At 38.4% G+C, this 18117-nt stretch overlaps 1 protein-coding gene across 1 annotated transcript in view; it reads right to left on the reverse strand.

The window, feature by feature from the left end:
* TTC17 (tetratricopeptide repeat domain 17) overlaps positions 1 to 18117 on the reverse strand; it is a 73596-nt gene that overhangs the window by 19298 nt on the left and 36181 nt on the right. The window contains exons 16-17 of the mRNA XM_084894000.1: positions 16391 to 16577; positions 7205 to 7375 (exon numbers count right to left, since the gene is read on the reverse strand). Of these exons, the coding sequence (XP_084750126.1) occupies positions 7205 to 7375; positions 16391 to 16577 (358 nt within the window). The remainder of the gene's footprint in view (positions 1 to 7204; positions 7376 to 16390; positions 16578 to 18117) is intronic.

Raw genomic sequence — 18117 nt, forward strand, 5'->3', positions numbered from 1 at the left:
GATTGTGAGTAACCCCTCTTAGAAATGCACAGTATTTGTCTCTGAGGAGGCGTGGCTAACAATAGCAAAGCTTTGAACCCTATTCACAGAAGATGCAGGGTCACCCTTACTTCTGGTGGCATCTGTCACCCATTCCCCACTGAACTCCAGAGAATGGGAAGGTCCATTGTCAGTACCACCAGAAATCTGTTATTCTTTTTTGAAAAGCTATAGGGTTCTTCTATTTGTAACAAGTGACTACAGAATGTACAACTGTCCTTTTAAGGATGTTTATTTTAGATTTTCTGAACCAATCTGCTGGTTTCTATTGATGATGATGATGATGATGATGATGATAATGATGAGTGGCATTCTGAAACAAGTATAGAGTACAATAGGGGTTTGCAAAAGTTTTTCTTTAGAATATTCAGATAAAAATGGTTAGTGACTTGCCTAAATTTGTGACAAGTAGTATAAATGCGGGGTTGACAAACAGTTTTAATTTTCAGGTTCTATCTTGTTTGTTACTATGTCCTGAATGTCCAACATTTTACCTGACACATAGTAGGCACAGGATGAATAAATGGGAACTCAGAAATAATTTGGTTTGTGAGATCTTGCCTTTTCGTTGTCCTGCTAACTTTTTAAACTTTAAGGTTTACCTTTTAATGTGTTAAAGTATAGTCAACCCAGCTCAATGGTGAGCAAAGTAGGTATGTCTTTAGTGTAATGAGCAGCATATTAGGTCATTTACAAATTTCTCAGGAGCTAACCCAGGAAGGCAGCTGGGCAAGGTTGCTATGGGGATCCCAAATAGCAACTTAGAGATTTACCTGTCATTGGACTTGTAGCAACACTGTTGTCTCTAAGTATTCCTCATGGTATTTTAGCTTACTCTCCTTCCTTCTCCTAAGGATACTATGGGATTGCTTGCACCTGGTCCTGAGAAGGAAAAGGTTTTTTGGTTTTTTTTTTGACAAATTTTGCCATAGCCAAGAATATGGGTTTAAACGAAAGTGGCTTTTGGCCAAAAGGAGGCTGCAGGCGACTAATTCTCCAATGTATAGTTAGAACGGCATATGGATGCTGTGTTTGGAAGCTTAGCTTACTATTTAAAAAGCATTTATGCTGTTTAGTTGCAAAGGGTTCCCAGAGGTTAATGGTTTCCTGTGCCCTTACCATTAGGTAATATATATCATTTAAAAGTTCTTAAAGAAAGAAGCTTTCATTGATGAAAATGAATATTCAAATAAAGAGAGATTATGGAACTTGGTCTCTTTATCCTCTGTCCTGCTCTCCTTCCTCACTCCCCACTCCCAAATACACCAACTGATTTACCACCCTAACTTTATAAATACAATGGTTCTCATCTTGGTATTCCTCTGCTTGGAGCTTGCTGCAGGCTTTTGCTGCTGGCAGCCAGTAGGTCTTTTCAAAGGCTGCTGGGGTATGGTGACCCATAGGGGGTGTGCAAGAGGCAGCTGGTCGGTGTTTCTCTCTCATCGACGTTTCTAGCTCTCTATTTCTCTCCCTTCCTCTCTGTAAAAAATCAATAAAATATATTTAAAAAAAAAAACCAAAAAAAACCAAAAACACCAGTCCTAGAGCATACTATGTGCTCATCTACACATATGAGCAATGTAGGTGGGAACAAAAGGAATAGGAACCTGAGGAATCTGACCCTGAGGAATTAAATGGATTTATAATTAAGTGGAAGACACAAAACTATACATATTAAACAACAAGAGAACAAATACATTTAAATATTTTTTGCAAGGGGAAAAAATGTTTGACTGTAGTCACAAAATGCTTCCTAAAAGAAGGCAGACTACGTGTGGCAGGATTTAGAGAGAATGGAGGGCCAGGGGACTCCCCAGAGTGACAACACTAAAAAAGCATGTACAAACTCACATACCCATACACATGGACAGATACAGGCATAAGGAAGGTATATGTGCAGGAACTACTAATTTCAAGTTAACTAGGACAAAAAGTGTACATAGATGCTATCAGCAAATAAGAGACTCAGGGAAGGTGGGAGACACTGAGAATGTCTGGGAAAGTCTGGAAGAAGATTCACTGTAAAGAGAGCCTCTTGCTGGCTTAGCAGAAGAATTACAAGATGAGAGTCATAGCATTTGTGAAGGTTACAGTAGTAAATCAGTTGGTGTATTTGGGAGTGGGGAGGGAGGAAGAAGAGCAGGACAGATAAAGAGATCAATTAGAAGGGTATTTCAATAATCTATATAAGACTTAGAGTGAGGATAAAGGGACTTTTTTAAAAAGGAGGGGAAGAGGTATGTGAAGAAATTTCAATGGAGAAAAATAAATTTCAATGGAGAAAAATAAAATTAAAAAAAAAAAAGATTTTAAAGCTTAATGTGAAACAGTGGTTGGGCTTTTTTTTTTTTTTTTTGTTATTGTTGTTAATCCTCACCTAAGGATATTTTTTCATTGATTTTTAGAGAGTGCAAGGGAGGGGGAGAGAAAGATTCTTCCATTGGTTGCCTCCTGCATGTGGCCCTGGTTGTGTTGGGGACAAGCCTGCAACCGTGGTATGTGCCCTTGACTGCAATCAAACCCAGGACCCTTCAGTCTGTAGACCAATATTCTACACTGAGCCAAACCAGCCAGGGTGAACGGTGGGTTTTATACTATGTGAACATGGTTTTGGAATCTGTGAATATGACAACAGAATGCTGTTTACAAAGACAATGGAATTAGAAAAGGGCAATAGGATAAAGCATTGGGATTTGTGAACCCAACTGTAACTAACTGGGCTCAAATTTTAAGAGTCTAGCAGCCATTTCTACACAGGGCTTCTCACGCCAACTGCACTTTGGGGAGAAGTCTGCACTAAACTGCCTGCCTGCACTGTGTTCCTGCCATCTCAGCCAGCTCGTATAAAGGAGTTCCTGGAATCCTACCTCAACCAATCGTATGTGGCTTTCCCCATGCAATTGGAGCTGTGCAGCCCCAAGCAATCAGAGCAGCTCTATTTTGACCAGCCAGGACAGTGCCTCTTGGACCAATCAAACTGTAAAGATTTAGAGTCCCAATTTGCATGAGGACTAACCAATCAGAGACCAGAGCAGGGACTTCTGTCCATAAAGCCAGCTACCTCTGGCTCTATGAGTGCACTCTCCCTTTCCACCAAGACTGAAGATTGCATTTCCCTGGCTAGATGTCTCACCAGAGCAGATCAGAGCAGACCTGGGCTGTATCACCAAGGAGCTCTTTGCACTGAATAGTTCCCTTCTTCACTGAACCCCAAATTGAGGAATTCAACATGAATTGGCACCACCATCAGTTGACAGATTTTAGATGCTTACTCATTAATTTTTTAAAACATTTGTTGCTGTGTCTCTAACAATGTCCCAAAGGCCTGGAATATAATAACTCATAGAGCTTATAGTCTGGGCTAGAATGCATGGAGGAACATATCTTCAGACATTGTTCAATAAGCAGTTGGAAATACAGAATCCAGGTTTGGTGAGTGGCCTGGACTGTAGCAGGATCTCAGAAGGTTTTAAATTGTGCTTGAAGCAAGAGGAAAAAGTAATGTTAGGCATCTGCTCGTGGGACCGATGGTATGGTATAAACTGAAAACACAGAGACTGAGAGCCCTATCTCTGTTATTTTCTTTATCTTCATTAACCTGCACCATTTCTATACTGAAGAAGGGAGAATATAAATGTTGAAATGGTGAGATGAAGCCACTATGAGCACCCCAGTGAGGCTTATAATGAGTTCACGGTTTTTCACTTGGATGAATTCTATCTCAGAGTGCCAGGAAAACTTATAGTTGAGTTTGCGCCACGTTAGGTAACCTGTTAGAATCACAGGGACTAGGGGCTATGATGGAGAGAGGCATATGATGCCCTGATTTCAAAAAGAAAGAAAAAAAAAAGGGGTGGGGGTAAGGGGGAAGTAAACGGAAAGAGAAAAAGGAAGAGAAAAAGAAGTCCAGTACAATCTTGCCATGTCTGAGACTACCTGGAGATTCATGGTTAATTCAGCCTGGGCACCTCCATTTAAGAGATTTTCAGAGCACAGCACATTCAGAGAAAAGTGAAAGAACTCAGTGCAAGTACTCAAAACAAAGACACGCATATAAAATTATAACATACACATGTCTAGATACTTAGACTCATCTTTATTCTGAGATTGTCTTTGTACCTTTTTGACAAAAAAATATTCTTTGCATTATATAATGGTGATGACAGATTCTACTTTTCTTTAAAAATGACCTTACCAATTGAAAAACAGAGTTCTAATCCATCAAACCCCTACTTCTAAGAACCATGTGCAGAAGGACAGTTTATGAAATCAGAAGGCCTAAGAATAATTTTAATTATGCTACCTACTGAATATCTTAGGCAAGGTATCTAAGCTCACTGGGTCTCAATTTTCTCCTCTATCAGATGGGCTTAGTAATAAAATCCATAAAGTTAATACATAATTCAGAATACTTTGTAAATTATAAGTACCACAAAAAGGTAGTAATTATCGTAATAGTTTATGGCTACTAGAAAGGGTACTAACTTTTTTTCCCATTTGTCTACATTTTGGGAGTACCTTCTTCTGAAATTCCCCTGAACAATGACAAGTCCAAGGAGACTACAGTTGTACCAGTTGGCATGTTCAGACCAGTGGGCTTCCTAAGATGTGGTCAACAGAGACAGAAACACTCCATTTTTTAATACAAATAGTGTGTTATAATAAAAGCCAAGTATAGACATTAAGTAATTTTTGTATTATACTTTTGGAGGAAATTTTAAAAAGTACAAATAGTAAAACTAGTAAAAGTCATCATCATGTTATAGATTATGAAAAGGAACCCACACCAGGAGACAGTTTGCACAATGCTGAAGGGAGCTGGGGAACACCTAGGCTCAGCCAGGGCAACTGTACTCTATCCTCAGTAGGGTGATGAACAGAATAAAGAACGTAAGCACCAGGTTATAATCTGTCTTACGCAATGGTGCATTCAGAAATCAGGGAGACAAAGAGCAAGATTTTGGTTTTATTTTGAGTTGTCCGAGGAACAAAGACTCTAATTTGGTAGTCAAGAGTATTCTGGTCAGTGGGGAGTTGTACTGCATTTCTATAAACTGAATAAAACGCCCCTGAACATGACTCAGTTTCATTTGTGTTAACTGTAAATTTATTAAGCAACCTCCTGATGTCCATTTGGTAGTGTGGGTGTCTGATGCCAGAAAGAGACAGAAGTCTGTCAGGCACAGGAGAGGAGTCGCTTCCTTGTAAATGAATAAATGACCATCTGTTTTGAGAGTCAATCTTTTTTGAGTTAGTAAATGGGAGGGAGTTTTCTTAAAGCCCAACAGTTTCTGGCAGAACTGATGAAACTAATTTTCTAAACCTGCAAATGTGAAGGTCACAACTTCTCCTTTTGGGGTCTAGACTGCTTCTCTTAGACATCATTTTTTTACAATATCACTTGGGAATAAGATTGTGTAATTGGCAAATATGTTAATCTGACCTATTTAGGAAGGCAAGTGCCATGTTTTATTACTTTAATGAATATTTATTGTACGCAGGAATACAAAGTTATAAAAGACATGGCCTATAAGAAGCTTATAGTCTGATGGGAGATAAGTGACTAATATTGTATGACATGTGTGTTGACAGAAAGTGAAAATAAGGCAGCAACTAAATGCTTGGAGTCCTTGGTGGATGCTTCACAGAGGAGGTGACATTGGAGCTGGATCTTGGAGCCGCTTAGGAGTTGTCCATGTAAAGCAAAGAGTCCACAGGGACCTTTCCCAGCCTGTGCAAGGACATGGAGGCTCAAAACAGCACTGCATGTGAGGGGAATGGTGAGAGATTTGCACTTCTGCCACGTGCAGTACTAGTGGTGGTTCAGTTACAGACGAAACCAAGGCAAATCATCACATATTCCATTCTAAGATATTTGGATTCTCCCTATCAATAATAGAGTTATTGAAAAATTTAAATGTAGTCAACTTACCTGATCAGATCTGATTTTAGAAAAAACTCTGGATACACAAGAAATTGGTGACAGGGGTTGCTTCTGCTTTTTAAATATTGTACCATTACATGTACTTTCATTCTCATTCTCATTCTCTCTCTCTCTCTCATTCTTATTGCTCCCCTTCTTCCTTCCCTCCATCCTTCCCTTTCTCTCTTCCTCTCTAACTCCTTACATAGACTGAAGTAAGAGACTAGATAAGAAGGAACCAACCTAAGAGGTCACTCTAACAGCCCAGGCAGAAATGAAGAAAGTCTGACTTTAGGCAGGGGAGAAGGAATAAATGAAGATTTCGGCAGGGGAGAAGGGACAGATGAAGAGAAGAGTCAAGTGGTCTTAGGAGCTGACTGAGTATAGTGGTGACTGGGTGAGATGCGTTGCCATTAACAGAAAGTAGGAATACAGAAATTAGAAGTCATTCAGGAAATAGGGTGAAAATGAGGACAAGTTCAAGTTTGGATATGTTAAGTTTGAAGTGTGTGGAACATCCAGATAAAGAGAGAACTAAAAAAGGAGAAATGAGATCTAGAGTTTCAGAGAATATCTTAGCTGAAAATATAGATGGAATCATTGGTATATTCAAAGGTATGTGAAATACCATAGATAACACATAGAGAAATAAGAAAAGAAGACCAAAGTTAAGATCCTGGATAACTTAATAAGGGGAAAAGTGAAGAAGTGAAGGAAATTGAAAAAGATGTCTGAAGACAGGAAGAGAACCAACAGCAAATGATGTCCCAGAAGCCAAGAGGAGAGGAGGGAAAGTTAAGAAGTGGGGACTTGTGCGTAGTTCCAAAAGCAATAAATGTTGGTTAAGTAGGATGAGTATTAAAAACAAGTCAGTAATTTCGCCAGTTATGGAATTGACTCAAAATATAGTCACAGAATGGGATTTTAGGTGGGGGGGCCTGACAGGTATGCCATTATTCCAAATCTTTACATTTTATTGGGTTAGCGTCAATACAACTTATCTTGCTTTTTTTCAATGACTTACTCAATAGACTAATGACATTAAGAAGACTGGTATATAAACATATCAAATTTGTTCTAGCAAGAGATAGTGAGGCAGAGAAAAAAAGAAAGAAATGTGAAGAGCATTTTTACATTTTACAAAGTAATGAAAGAAGGAAACAAACTCTTGAGTAGAGAAAAGCCTTAGAGCCTGAGAGTTGATTTTACCCCAGAAGCACAGCTCAGGTCAAATCAACTTACTTTCAAGTCTAAGCACATCTGAGTCCCTCCCTGAATTCTCAACAGAGAGTACGGGGTCCTCCTCTGTGCCTGTCTCAGAGGGCTCTTCTTCAGCAGCATCCAGTGACTGGGCGTTGTCAAAGTATTTCTGTTTGTCATGGTTGTTGTCCGGGGTTTTCTCATGACAATGACCTCAATGACAAGAGACACAGATACAGCACATTAGAAACATCGCTCTTCTGTGGCCCATGGCTCAAGGTCCCTAAGCATTAAGAGCAAAAAGGCGACAGTGTCAGTGTTTCTCCAGCAGAACATACAAAATCAATGATCTGGAGGGCCCAAAGCCAGATCACCTCCGTGACTCGAGATTCAGCACTGAAGTTCAGGATTCACCTGCTAGGCTATAGTAGTAAGAACCAAGTATGTGGGAAGGGGGGAGCGGTTTGTAGCAACAAAGATCGTGCCCAAGGTCTCATTCCATACATAATGAATGACTGTTAAAAGATTTCCTTGAAAGTCAAAAACATCATTAAAAAGTTTGCCTTCTACCTAAATAAATCTGGATATAGTTTAATTATAGCAGAGAAATGTAGTATTTTTGTCTCATAACTTAAAATGAAAGGCATATATTGAATAGAAAGATAAAGGATTATAAATGGGAAAAAAAAACAAAGACTTAAAGGAGGATGGTGGTAGCAAAGTCCACCTTTAAGACTGCAATATCACAAAGGGGACTTTTTCTTTTAGAAAACAAGTTCTGGTCATGGACACAAAGATTGACTGAAGCATAAAATTTCAGATCTTGCATGAAGTCGCAGCACTCTTAGATACTTTTATATGTCTGGTGAGCCTGACCTCTTACATTTTTGCCAGGGAGTTGACTCTGTTAGGGACTGTATGTTAATATGGATAAAGAGCTGCTGACCAGTCCCATCTGATGGTCTTCTCTGGTAGGGGAAGTTGTGTCTGATGAGACAACGATCTGGTTAGCTGACCAGGTCTTCTCTTCCTTGTTTATATTCCATGCGCACATGGGCTGTAGATGCATGTTTAGTGGAAGCCTGTAACTTTCCTATTTCTCTTTGGGTAAGAGTGTATAAGTAATTTCTCTCCTTTACCAGACATTTAAAATGCTCTAAAAGCTTATTTTCAGAGAATGTTGTCTCAAAGAGATATATATTCCAATCAGGCTCTTTCTACAGGAGGGGGAATACAAGAAATCTCTTTTTGGCTTTGATGACTCCCTTATGGACTCCACAATTTAGGAAAGCACTTGCCATGCCACTTCCCTTATTGTGCCAGGGAAACATGATGGGCTCAAAACCTTGCCCAACTCACTGAGTTTAGAGTAAGGGGACTACATATGCGGGGAGTCCCTTTCCATTTCTGCACCATCACACAGTAAGTGGTAGCTCTGGGATTTGAATCAGTTCTATCACATAACTGAGGCTACCATATTCAACAAGGCTACATCGAAACAGGATTCTGTTTCAAGAGAGCTTTAGCTCTCAAGAAACTTGCAAGCAACTTGGGGAGACAGTATATACAAGATAGCCAGCAATGAAGAGGTAGTATACCTGCCAAATAAGTCCTTCAGAGAATAAGCTTTGAGTAGGTAGATCTTGAATTTTGAATCATAGGAAGGACTTAAAAAGGGGAATCTACAAGAAAGGAAGCTAATATTTGATGAATGCTTCCTTTGCCTTTTTCTTCTACGTCCTCAAAAACACATTGTGAAATATTAACTTTCATTTTATAGATAAGGAAAACCGATTCTCAGTGAAATTAAGTAACTTAACAGTAAATGGCAGGTCTGGGATTTGAAATCAGTTCTTACTACAAAGTCTCAGGGGTTTCCACTAGTCAACATTTCTACAGTAGCAGAAAACATAGAGAAGGCATTATAGACAGGGAGAAATGATTCGCTGAGCAAAGCAACAGGAATAGGAATTCTGATTTGTGTTTGGGATACGAGAGGGAAGGTACCAGGTGTGGGTTTATATGTGCCCGTGGAGGGCTAATAGAAAAGCCATGAGCAATAGTTGGTTTCTTACTGCAGATACTCCTGTGAGAGTACTGAGGTTGCTGAATTGCCTCCACTTCTGACTTCGCCATTGAGTGTATGCAGGTAAGTAAGTATGGGGAAACTACAGATAAGAGTATTAAAACAAAACAGAGCAATGATAACTCTGCATACTCAATTGCATAAAGTCTACTATGAAGAACATCATACTTCTCTGAGACAATTCTTCTTTTTAAAGGATGTCTAGAGAAGCACATTTAATCAATTTTTATTTATTGATTTTAGAGAAGGGAGTAGAGAGGAACATTGATTTGTTGTTCCACTTATTTAAGCATTCATTGGTTGATGCTTGTATGTGTCCTGACTGGGGACTGAACTTACAACCTTGGTATATCATGATGACATTCTAACCAATCGAGTTACTTGGCCAGGGCAAGAGACAATTCTTAATTGGGATGTAAATAAGCATGACTATTAAGAGCAGAGAGGAAATAATGATGGCAATGACGCTGATAATTTTAAAACATATGTTATTTCCAGCAAACATTCCTGCCTTCAGCTTTGGTGAATTAGCTTCTAAAGCTTTTTCACCTTGACACAGGTAGAGTAAAGCTTAACACTACAAAAGCAAAGGACAAACCTTAAATACTGGAACCCAGTAAAATTCCAGCTGTTTTCTGCAGTTGACTGCCTCCTCCAACCTTTGCGTCTCTTATTTTTCTCTCCTACCTTCTTCTCATTATAAAAATTTAATTGGTCTCATCTTTTTAAATGTCTGGAATATTTAAAATGCTTCATAAGCAACTTATAAGGACACCATCCTAAAGCAAACTGTGTGCATTCTAAGGATGTCTCATCCTCCAACTCGGGAAATTGGGGCCAAAACCTCTGAGAGAGAGGGCAGAGGAGGGGACCAGGGAGAACTGGGTGAGTAAAAAGGAGAGTGAGAAGTTTATGTTCCGATATTTCTTGGAAGTAGGCAGAATTAAACTGATCAAGAAAAAACTATATTCTTGTAAGATGAGAACTGTTAATATTGATTTTCTTAGGGTGACAGTTAAAAAGACTGCTTTAGCATTCTGATTATGATTTACATAACTATCTTGGCTAATAATAGCCAAATTGTCTAATTTAAAACCATCTCTTCCAGTTGTCTGAGGAAGAACTGAAGCACCCCAGGAAGAATGAGTTTCCATTCCTTGGACTACAGTATAGGGGAACTAAAAAAAGTTGCTTAAATGGAAAAATATCACTTGTCTCCCCACAGAGGTGGAGATTATGTTCTCATTAAAGAAACACAAGAAAATGTTGGAGAAGGAAAAATGGAAAGACACCTACCTATGAAGTAGCAAGTCATCTTCCTTGCATATGACTTATTTTTTGCTGATGCAAAAATGAGGAGAGTCTATGGCTTAGACTAACCTTGAGAGATATGATTTTTTAAAAGAATTTAAATGAAATGCTTTAGATAACAAGGTCCCAGGTGAAAATGGGAACACTTTTCTGTGCTTAATGCTCTATACTTGCTTGCAAAGCATTTAGCATCTAATTCAAATCCTGGCAGTTTGGTTTTTCTCAGAAGTAAGAGACTGCAAGGCAATACCAACTAAGCATAAACTCCAAGGAGGATATTTCTGATTCTGGAACTGCTATGAGATCTTAAGACATATTAACATCTTTTTCTTTGCTTAGAATATCATATGCATAAATTGGGTTACTAACATTAACGTATCCTAAAAGGGTGTTCTGGGAAATAACTAAATGTTTAATATACTTGTCAAAGTATAAGTCTCCTAAGAGATAAAGGCACAATTTATCCCATGGATACAGGTTTTCAGAGTAAACTAACCTCTCAGAAATTCCTATCATTTCTAAGGTTAAGAAAATCTCCTATCTTCTCATATGAATTCTGTTTACAAAGGTCCAAGAAGAATATTTATTTTCTGACTAGAGTTGGGTAACCACTTGTTTAAAACAGCATTCTTACCTTCTGAATCTCAAGGTGGTAAGAGATTCTGGTTGGGAATCTTAGGATCCTTGAGGATTACTTATACTAAAGAAATGCTACAAATAAATTGAGAGGCATGAGAAATGTTGTGAGCCATGTTAACTAGTAAGCCAAGTAAAGCCAATGCCAGGACCATGTAGGTCTTTCAGTAGCAGAGCACAGGGGGTGAGAGCATAGATGGGAGCCATACTAATAAGTGAGTTCAAATCCCTTTTAACCTCTTGTGAATCAGTTTTCTCATCTGTAAATTTAATTTATTAATAGTATCCACTTCATTGGGTTGTTGAGATTATTAATAAATGAGACCACTGCCTGGTACATGGCAGGATGCAAAGGAATGAGAACTTATCCCAACATAATCTCATTTCACACAGGCCTTTTAGCTGTAGCCAACTCAGAATCTCTAGTATGAGCAACTGATTCTCAGAAGTTATCCAGATATTTGCCTAATTTCAACTTCCAAAGTGTGTGTTTGTGGGAGCACATAAATGCTGGAGACAATATAGTGTTTGTTTCTATAAGTCTCTTAGAAGAAAAGAGCATTTATTTCACATTAAAGTGTTTAGCATATCTAAATTATAAATTAATTAGTACATTTATAAATAAGCTTCACAGTCTGCTATGTGCTCTTTAAAGGACATTTTAGGAGATTGTGTGAATTCACTCTTACAATATAAAAACAGGTTATAGATACTACATTCAGTTAAATCAACACTTACCTCTGCTTAACAATCCCCATCAGGTTGCTCCAGTCTGCTCCCAAATCATACTCCCTCTACCATACCATCCTCCCATATAACAAATAAGTGTATTACCCATGTGCTTCTTATTACATAATGAATTCCTAAGACACAAATAATAATTAAACCGGTTTGTAATGGGAACTAGAATTCAAATTTTATGTTGTTGAAGGTAAAAGTAACAGATGCTAGAAAAAAATGCTTTTTGTGAATAGTGAAATTTTCTAAAAATATTCCTACTATCCCTGTTCTAATAGGGTTTTATTTCATTCTAAAGTCTTCTTTCTTCTGCCTAGAAGGAAAGTTACCGTATAGGAGGCATTGGGTACATTCTATTAAATGTAAGGCACCTGAGTGGAAAATACAGATAACACTGTCCTTTCACGGACATTGGTGACTTTTTGAGTATGTCTTTCTCTTTATTGTTCCACTCAATTGCACTAAAATTATGCAACTATAAAACCTTAAAAAAAAAATAAGCAGGTAACTTAAAAACACATTGTGATTTATTTTATGACCATTTTAGCTACCTCATAATTTCGTGATATTTATTTCTCTAGTAAGATAATCTTTTAGAAAAGGTAGTAAAATAAATCATGAAGTGTACAAAAGTATATCTTTTAATTGCTCACCTTTGCTGTGCAAACATACTTTAAAATATTAGCAGGAAACCGTAACTATGGGTGGCATGTGGGGCTTGGTACCACACAGAGTAATAGGAAGAAAGAAATCTTACTGGGAACAGATATCTTTATGATTATCCACCTCCTCCCAAAAGGGATAGTTCACAAAATAAATTTAAATTCTGCCTTAACTGCAGCCATATCATATGAACTCAGGCAAATCAACTCACTTCTCTATGTCTAGATTCTTTATCTGAAATTTTGAAATGGAGAGCTAATACTGTCCTGCTATAAGAGGATTCTTGAGAAAGAGCATTAATGAAACCACTGTGGATAGAAGCATATGGAACTCCTTGAATCAGGATGAGACGTAGGTTGTGATGAGTGCACCTGAGACAAGTGAAGCCATCTCGCTTGCTCTGCCCTCTACTCAGGAAAGACGAGAAATAGTTTCAACAGAAATAACAGCTCCTCACTCAGTGATTGCTGCAGCATGAAGTTCTTTGTAGGCCTTAAAGTAATGATTATGTCCTAACTGACCTAAAAACGCAATGCCACCCACTGCATGGGAGAACATATTTGCCAACTGTATATCGATAAGGGTTTAATCTCCAAAATTTATAGGGAACTCATACAATTTAACAAAAGCAAGATAAACAATCCAATCAAAAAATGGGCAAAGGATCTAAATAGACACCTTTCGAAAGAGGACATACAGAAGGCCAAGAGACATATGAAAACGGGCTCATAGTCACTAATCACCCAAGAGATGCAAATCAAAACAATGAGGTACCATCTCACACCTGTCAGAATGCTATCATCAACAAATCAATAAATAACAAGTGCTGTTGAGGATGTGGAGAAAGGAACCCTCATACACTGCTGGTGGGAATGCAGACTGGTGCAGCCCCTGTGGAAGACAATAGGGAGTTTCCTCAAAAAATTAAAAATGAAATTCCCATTTGACCCAGTGACCCCACTTCTAGAAATATATCTAAAGAAAGCAATATATACACCTCTATGTTCACAGCAGCACAATTTGTAATAGCCAAATTTGGAAACAGCCTAAGTGTCCATAAGCAGATGAGTGGATTAAAAAACTGTTGTACATCTAAACAATGGAATACTACACTGCTGTAAAAAAGAAGGAACTTTTACCATTTGCAACAGCGTGGATGGAACTGGAGAGCATTATGCTAAGCGAAATAAGCTAGTTGGAGAAAGATAAATATCACATGATCCCACTCATTTGTGGAATATAATGAACAACATAAACTGATGAATTAAAATAGATCCATAGACATAGAAGCATCGAACAGACCATCCAACCTCAGAGGGAAGGCGGGTGGGTGTGTGTGTGTGGGGGGTAAGACATCAACCAAAGGACTTGTATGCATGCATATAAGCAGAACCCATGAACACAGACAATGGTGGGGGGGGGCGTTGAGGGCATGTGATGGGGGGGGGTTGTTGTTGGTGGAAACTAGCAGGGAGAGGTCAATGAGGGAAAAATGAGACATATGTAATACTTTAAACAATAAAGAATTTTTTTAAAAAGTGCAATGCCAGGTAGGAAAGAGACCATATTAAAGACTTGAAATCAGCAACCTCAGGATTTTACAGGCATTTCCCACTAGTGAGGTGAATGAGTCAGAAGCAAGTTAAAAAAAACAACACAAAGAATGAAAAGTGGTGCCCTCAAAGACAAGGAAGTGTGTGTGTTTCCTTCTTATGACATATTCTGGAGTTGAAAGCTATCCTGGGAAAGCTCTGTTCACACATATCAGGGGAATCTGCTCTGTCTCAGAATTTTGGTTGCACTGGTTTCTGAGGACCTACATTTCCTGCCTCCTTTCAGAAAAAGGAGAATTGGCTGTAAATCTGATCTCTTTGTCATGTCATTCATCTTAAGTTGACAAAGCATGGGAAGCAGTCAGCGTCAGTTGAGATACAGACACTGTGACAGGTAGACTGTGGGAGAAACAACCCCAGGCAGAACCAAAATGCTTGGCAGCTACATAACTTCCTCTAGAAATGTGAAAGGTCAGCTCAGATCTCTGAACGCTCCTGGGAAGTTTACTATGAAACATGTTCCTTTGCAGATACTATGTTGAAAAAAGAAAGAAAAAGAGAAAGAAAACTGCCATACCTGCTATTAATATTATTAAATTTAAATTTCTGGCTTATTTCATCCTAATTTCAAGCAAGAACGCCAGGGAGCCCTAGCATTCTTGAGATAACAGCAGGCTAAGCTTCCTAGAACAGTGGTCGGCACACTCATTAATCAACACAGCCAAATATCAACAGGACAATGATTGAAATTTCTTTTTAGAGCCAATTTTTTAAAATTTAAACTTCTTCTAATCCCACTTCTTCAAAATAGACTCGCCCAGGCCGTGGTATTTTGTGGAAGAGCCACACTCAAGGGGCCAAAGAGCCGCATGTGGCTCACGAGCTGCAGTTTGCTGACCAAGGTATAGGAAAACCAGTATTGGGTGCCAAATCTACTAAATAGATTTTATTATTTATTTATTTATTTAAATAGACTTTTTATTGATTTCAGAGAGGAAGGGAGAGGGAGAGAGACCTAGAAACATCAATGATGAGAGAGAATCATTGACTGGCTGCCTTCTACATGACCCCTATTGGGGATTGAGCCCATATCCTGGGTATGTGCCCTTGACCAGAATCGGATCCGGGGACCCTTCAGTCCACAGGCTGATGCTCTAGCCCAGGGGTCTTCAAACTACGGCCCGCGGGCCACATGCAGCCCCCAGGGGAGTCTGATCCTGCCTGCCAGGTTTTTTGGGCAGTGAGCGCAGCCAAGGTGTTACAGTAGGGATTAGTAGTTCATATAGTCCGGCCCTCCAGCTCTCTGAGGGACCGTGATCTGGCCCCCACTTTAAAAAGTTTGAGGACCCCTCAGTCTAGCCACTGAGCCAAACCAGCTAGGGATCAATCTCTTTTACACAAGTTGCTTAGCCAAGTGGAAGTCACTTGAAAAAAAAATCTGAAGTGAAGGACTGAACTGCTTTAATATTATAATTAAGTTTGAACATGAATGGAGAACCCACTGTGTGCCCTACAATGGCAAGGCAATGAGGATTCACACATATGTAAACCATACCTCTCATAATTCAAGTCCAACTCATTTTTTTTTTTTTGTAGTAAAGGTTAAACAAGTAAATTGCCAAACATCATGGAACTCTTAGAACCGATGAATTTGTAATAGTTTGGATATTAACTCATATATTTTTACCCAAGTGGACACACATGCACATGCATAAGCAAAAATGCAAAGTAGCCATGGAAGAAAGTGGAAGAATGCAAAGTGATACCACTAATGCCAGGTGATTATGTTAAAGGTGCCGTAAGGTCTGGATTACCTTCATTGAAAGGCAAGGGGCTGTACTTCAGTGAAAGAGGATAGAAAAAGAAAGATTGCTTCGAATCTTATTGCACAGTTTGAATACATGGATAGGAAAAATATCCCTGACCACAAATTTCAGTCACTATAAAAATCAGAGATTTAGGGAAAAGAAATAAAATAAAAGCTCAGAGCCTACCAATCCCAGCTGAACATCCTTCATTTTAGGCAGTCTTTCTCAACTGGGTTTTTGGGAGAGAATTAAGCCTAACACCTTGAGGTATCTGTATAGTAAATAATAAACGATTTATTTACTATGAATCTAGAATTATAGTAGTTGGGTTAGATCCTTGGGGGAAATAAGAAAACCATTTTCTGTGTTCTGTTGATCAGAATAGAAATTCTGGCTGAACTCATTATTTTGCCAGCACTTAATAGCTGCTTACCACTGCAAACAGAAGAGGTGATGTTGTACAGAAAAGGATAAAACTGCATACAGCGAATCAGCTTCAGGCTGCTTTCACACTCTGGGCATTTGGTCGTCAATTTCAAAGCCTGTCTAAAGGCCTCAAGCGCCCCACTGATATTCTTTAGAGCGAGGTAAGCATTCCCCAGGCTCAGAAAGGTCAGGGGCTGAAAAAAAAAATCAGCAAAATGTTAATGAGTTAATATTTCTGGAGTTGCAAAATACTTTTACATTATAGATCTTTTGGCTTTTTTTTAAGGTTACCCCAAAGAAGCTAATGTCTAACTGTCCACTTTACTCGCACCAGCCAATTCTAAACTGCGTAACACAATATAAATTTATCTTTTACCTTGTTACTAAGATAAAAAATACATAAAGTATGTAATGTATATTAGTCTTAAGTGTATAGATCAATGACTTTTTGTATAGATCCCTTAACATTTCAAGATATAGAACATTTAGAAAGTTTCTAGTATCCCAAGAGGTTCCCACTGAACCCCAATCCCAGAGGTAACCACCATTGTGATGTCGTGACTTCTATCACCATAGATTAGCTTTGCCTGTTCTTAAATTTCATTTAAATGGAATAAATACTGTTCTCTTATGTGTATATACAATATGTACCCTTTTGTAGCTTCCTTCACTCAATACAAAAACTAGGTTTCAAGAAATTGAAAGTTTTTTTGTGTATCAGTTCATTCTTTTTAAAATTATATATGATGTTCCAGTATGTGAATATATTACAGTTTGTTCACCTATTTTCCTACTGGTCTATATCCAGTTTTTGGCTATTATGAATAAAGCTACTATCAATAATCTTGTAAATGTCTTTTGACTGAGAGGCATATGCACTCATTTTCCTTGGGTATATACTTAGTAGTGGGCTTAAAAGGGGCATATATTTAGTTTTAACCAAATAGTTTTTCAAAGTGGATGTACAAATTTATACTGCTAACAGTAATACCAATTCACTCTACAGTCTAATATTACACTATTATAAAAAAATGTGATGGAGAAAAGTAAGCAGGGAAGAGATAGAAGTAATACTAGAGTGGGGAAGGGATTGCCATTTTCTTTTATGTTTAGTTATTTACTGATTTGGGGGAGAGAAATATTGATTCGTTGTTCCACCTATCCATGCATTAATTGGTTGTTTCTTATATGTGCCCTGACCAGAGATGGAATCCGCAACCTTGGTATATCAGAAAGATGCTCTAACCAACTTACCTATCCTGCCAGGGTGGAAGTGCCATTTTAAATAGTAAGGGAAGGACTTACTGAGAAGTTAGTATTTATAAAAAAATTTTAAGGATATGGAGGAGCAAGCTATGAAGAAATCTTGGTAGGAACCGAAGTATTCCAAGTGGAAAGAATAGGCCCTGAGGTGGGAGCATGCTAGCATCTTCAAGTAAATGCGAGGAGGCAAGTGAGGCTAGAACAGAATGAGAAAAGGATTCCAAAAAGAAACAAGGTCACATTCACATAGGATCTTCTTCACCATTATTAATCCTTGTTTTGTTTTTTTGTTTTTTTTACTGTGAGTTACATGGAGAACCACTGCAGAGATTTGAAGAGATGAATGACATCTGTTTTTGTTTTTGTTTTCATAAAGATCTGACTGGTTGCTGCATTGTGAATAGACTATCTGGGGACAAAAACCAAAGGCAGAGAAGCCAATTAGAAGGCTCCTGAAATAATTCAGAAAAA

The sequence above is a fragment of the Pipistrellus hanaki genome, assembly GCF_964339955.1.
Source record: "Pipistrellus hanaki genome assembly, chromosome: 9".
NCBI classification, from domain to species: domain Eukaryota; kingdom Metazoa; phylum Chordata; class Mammalia; order Chiroptera; family Vespertilionidae; genus Pipistrellus; species Pipistrellus hanaki.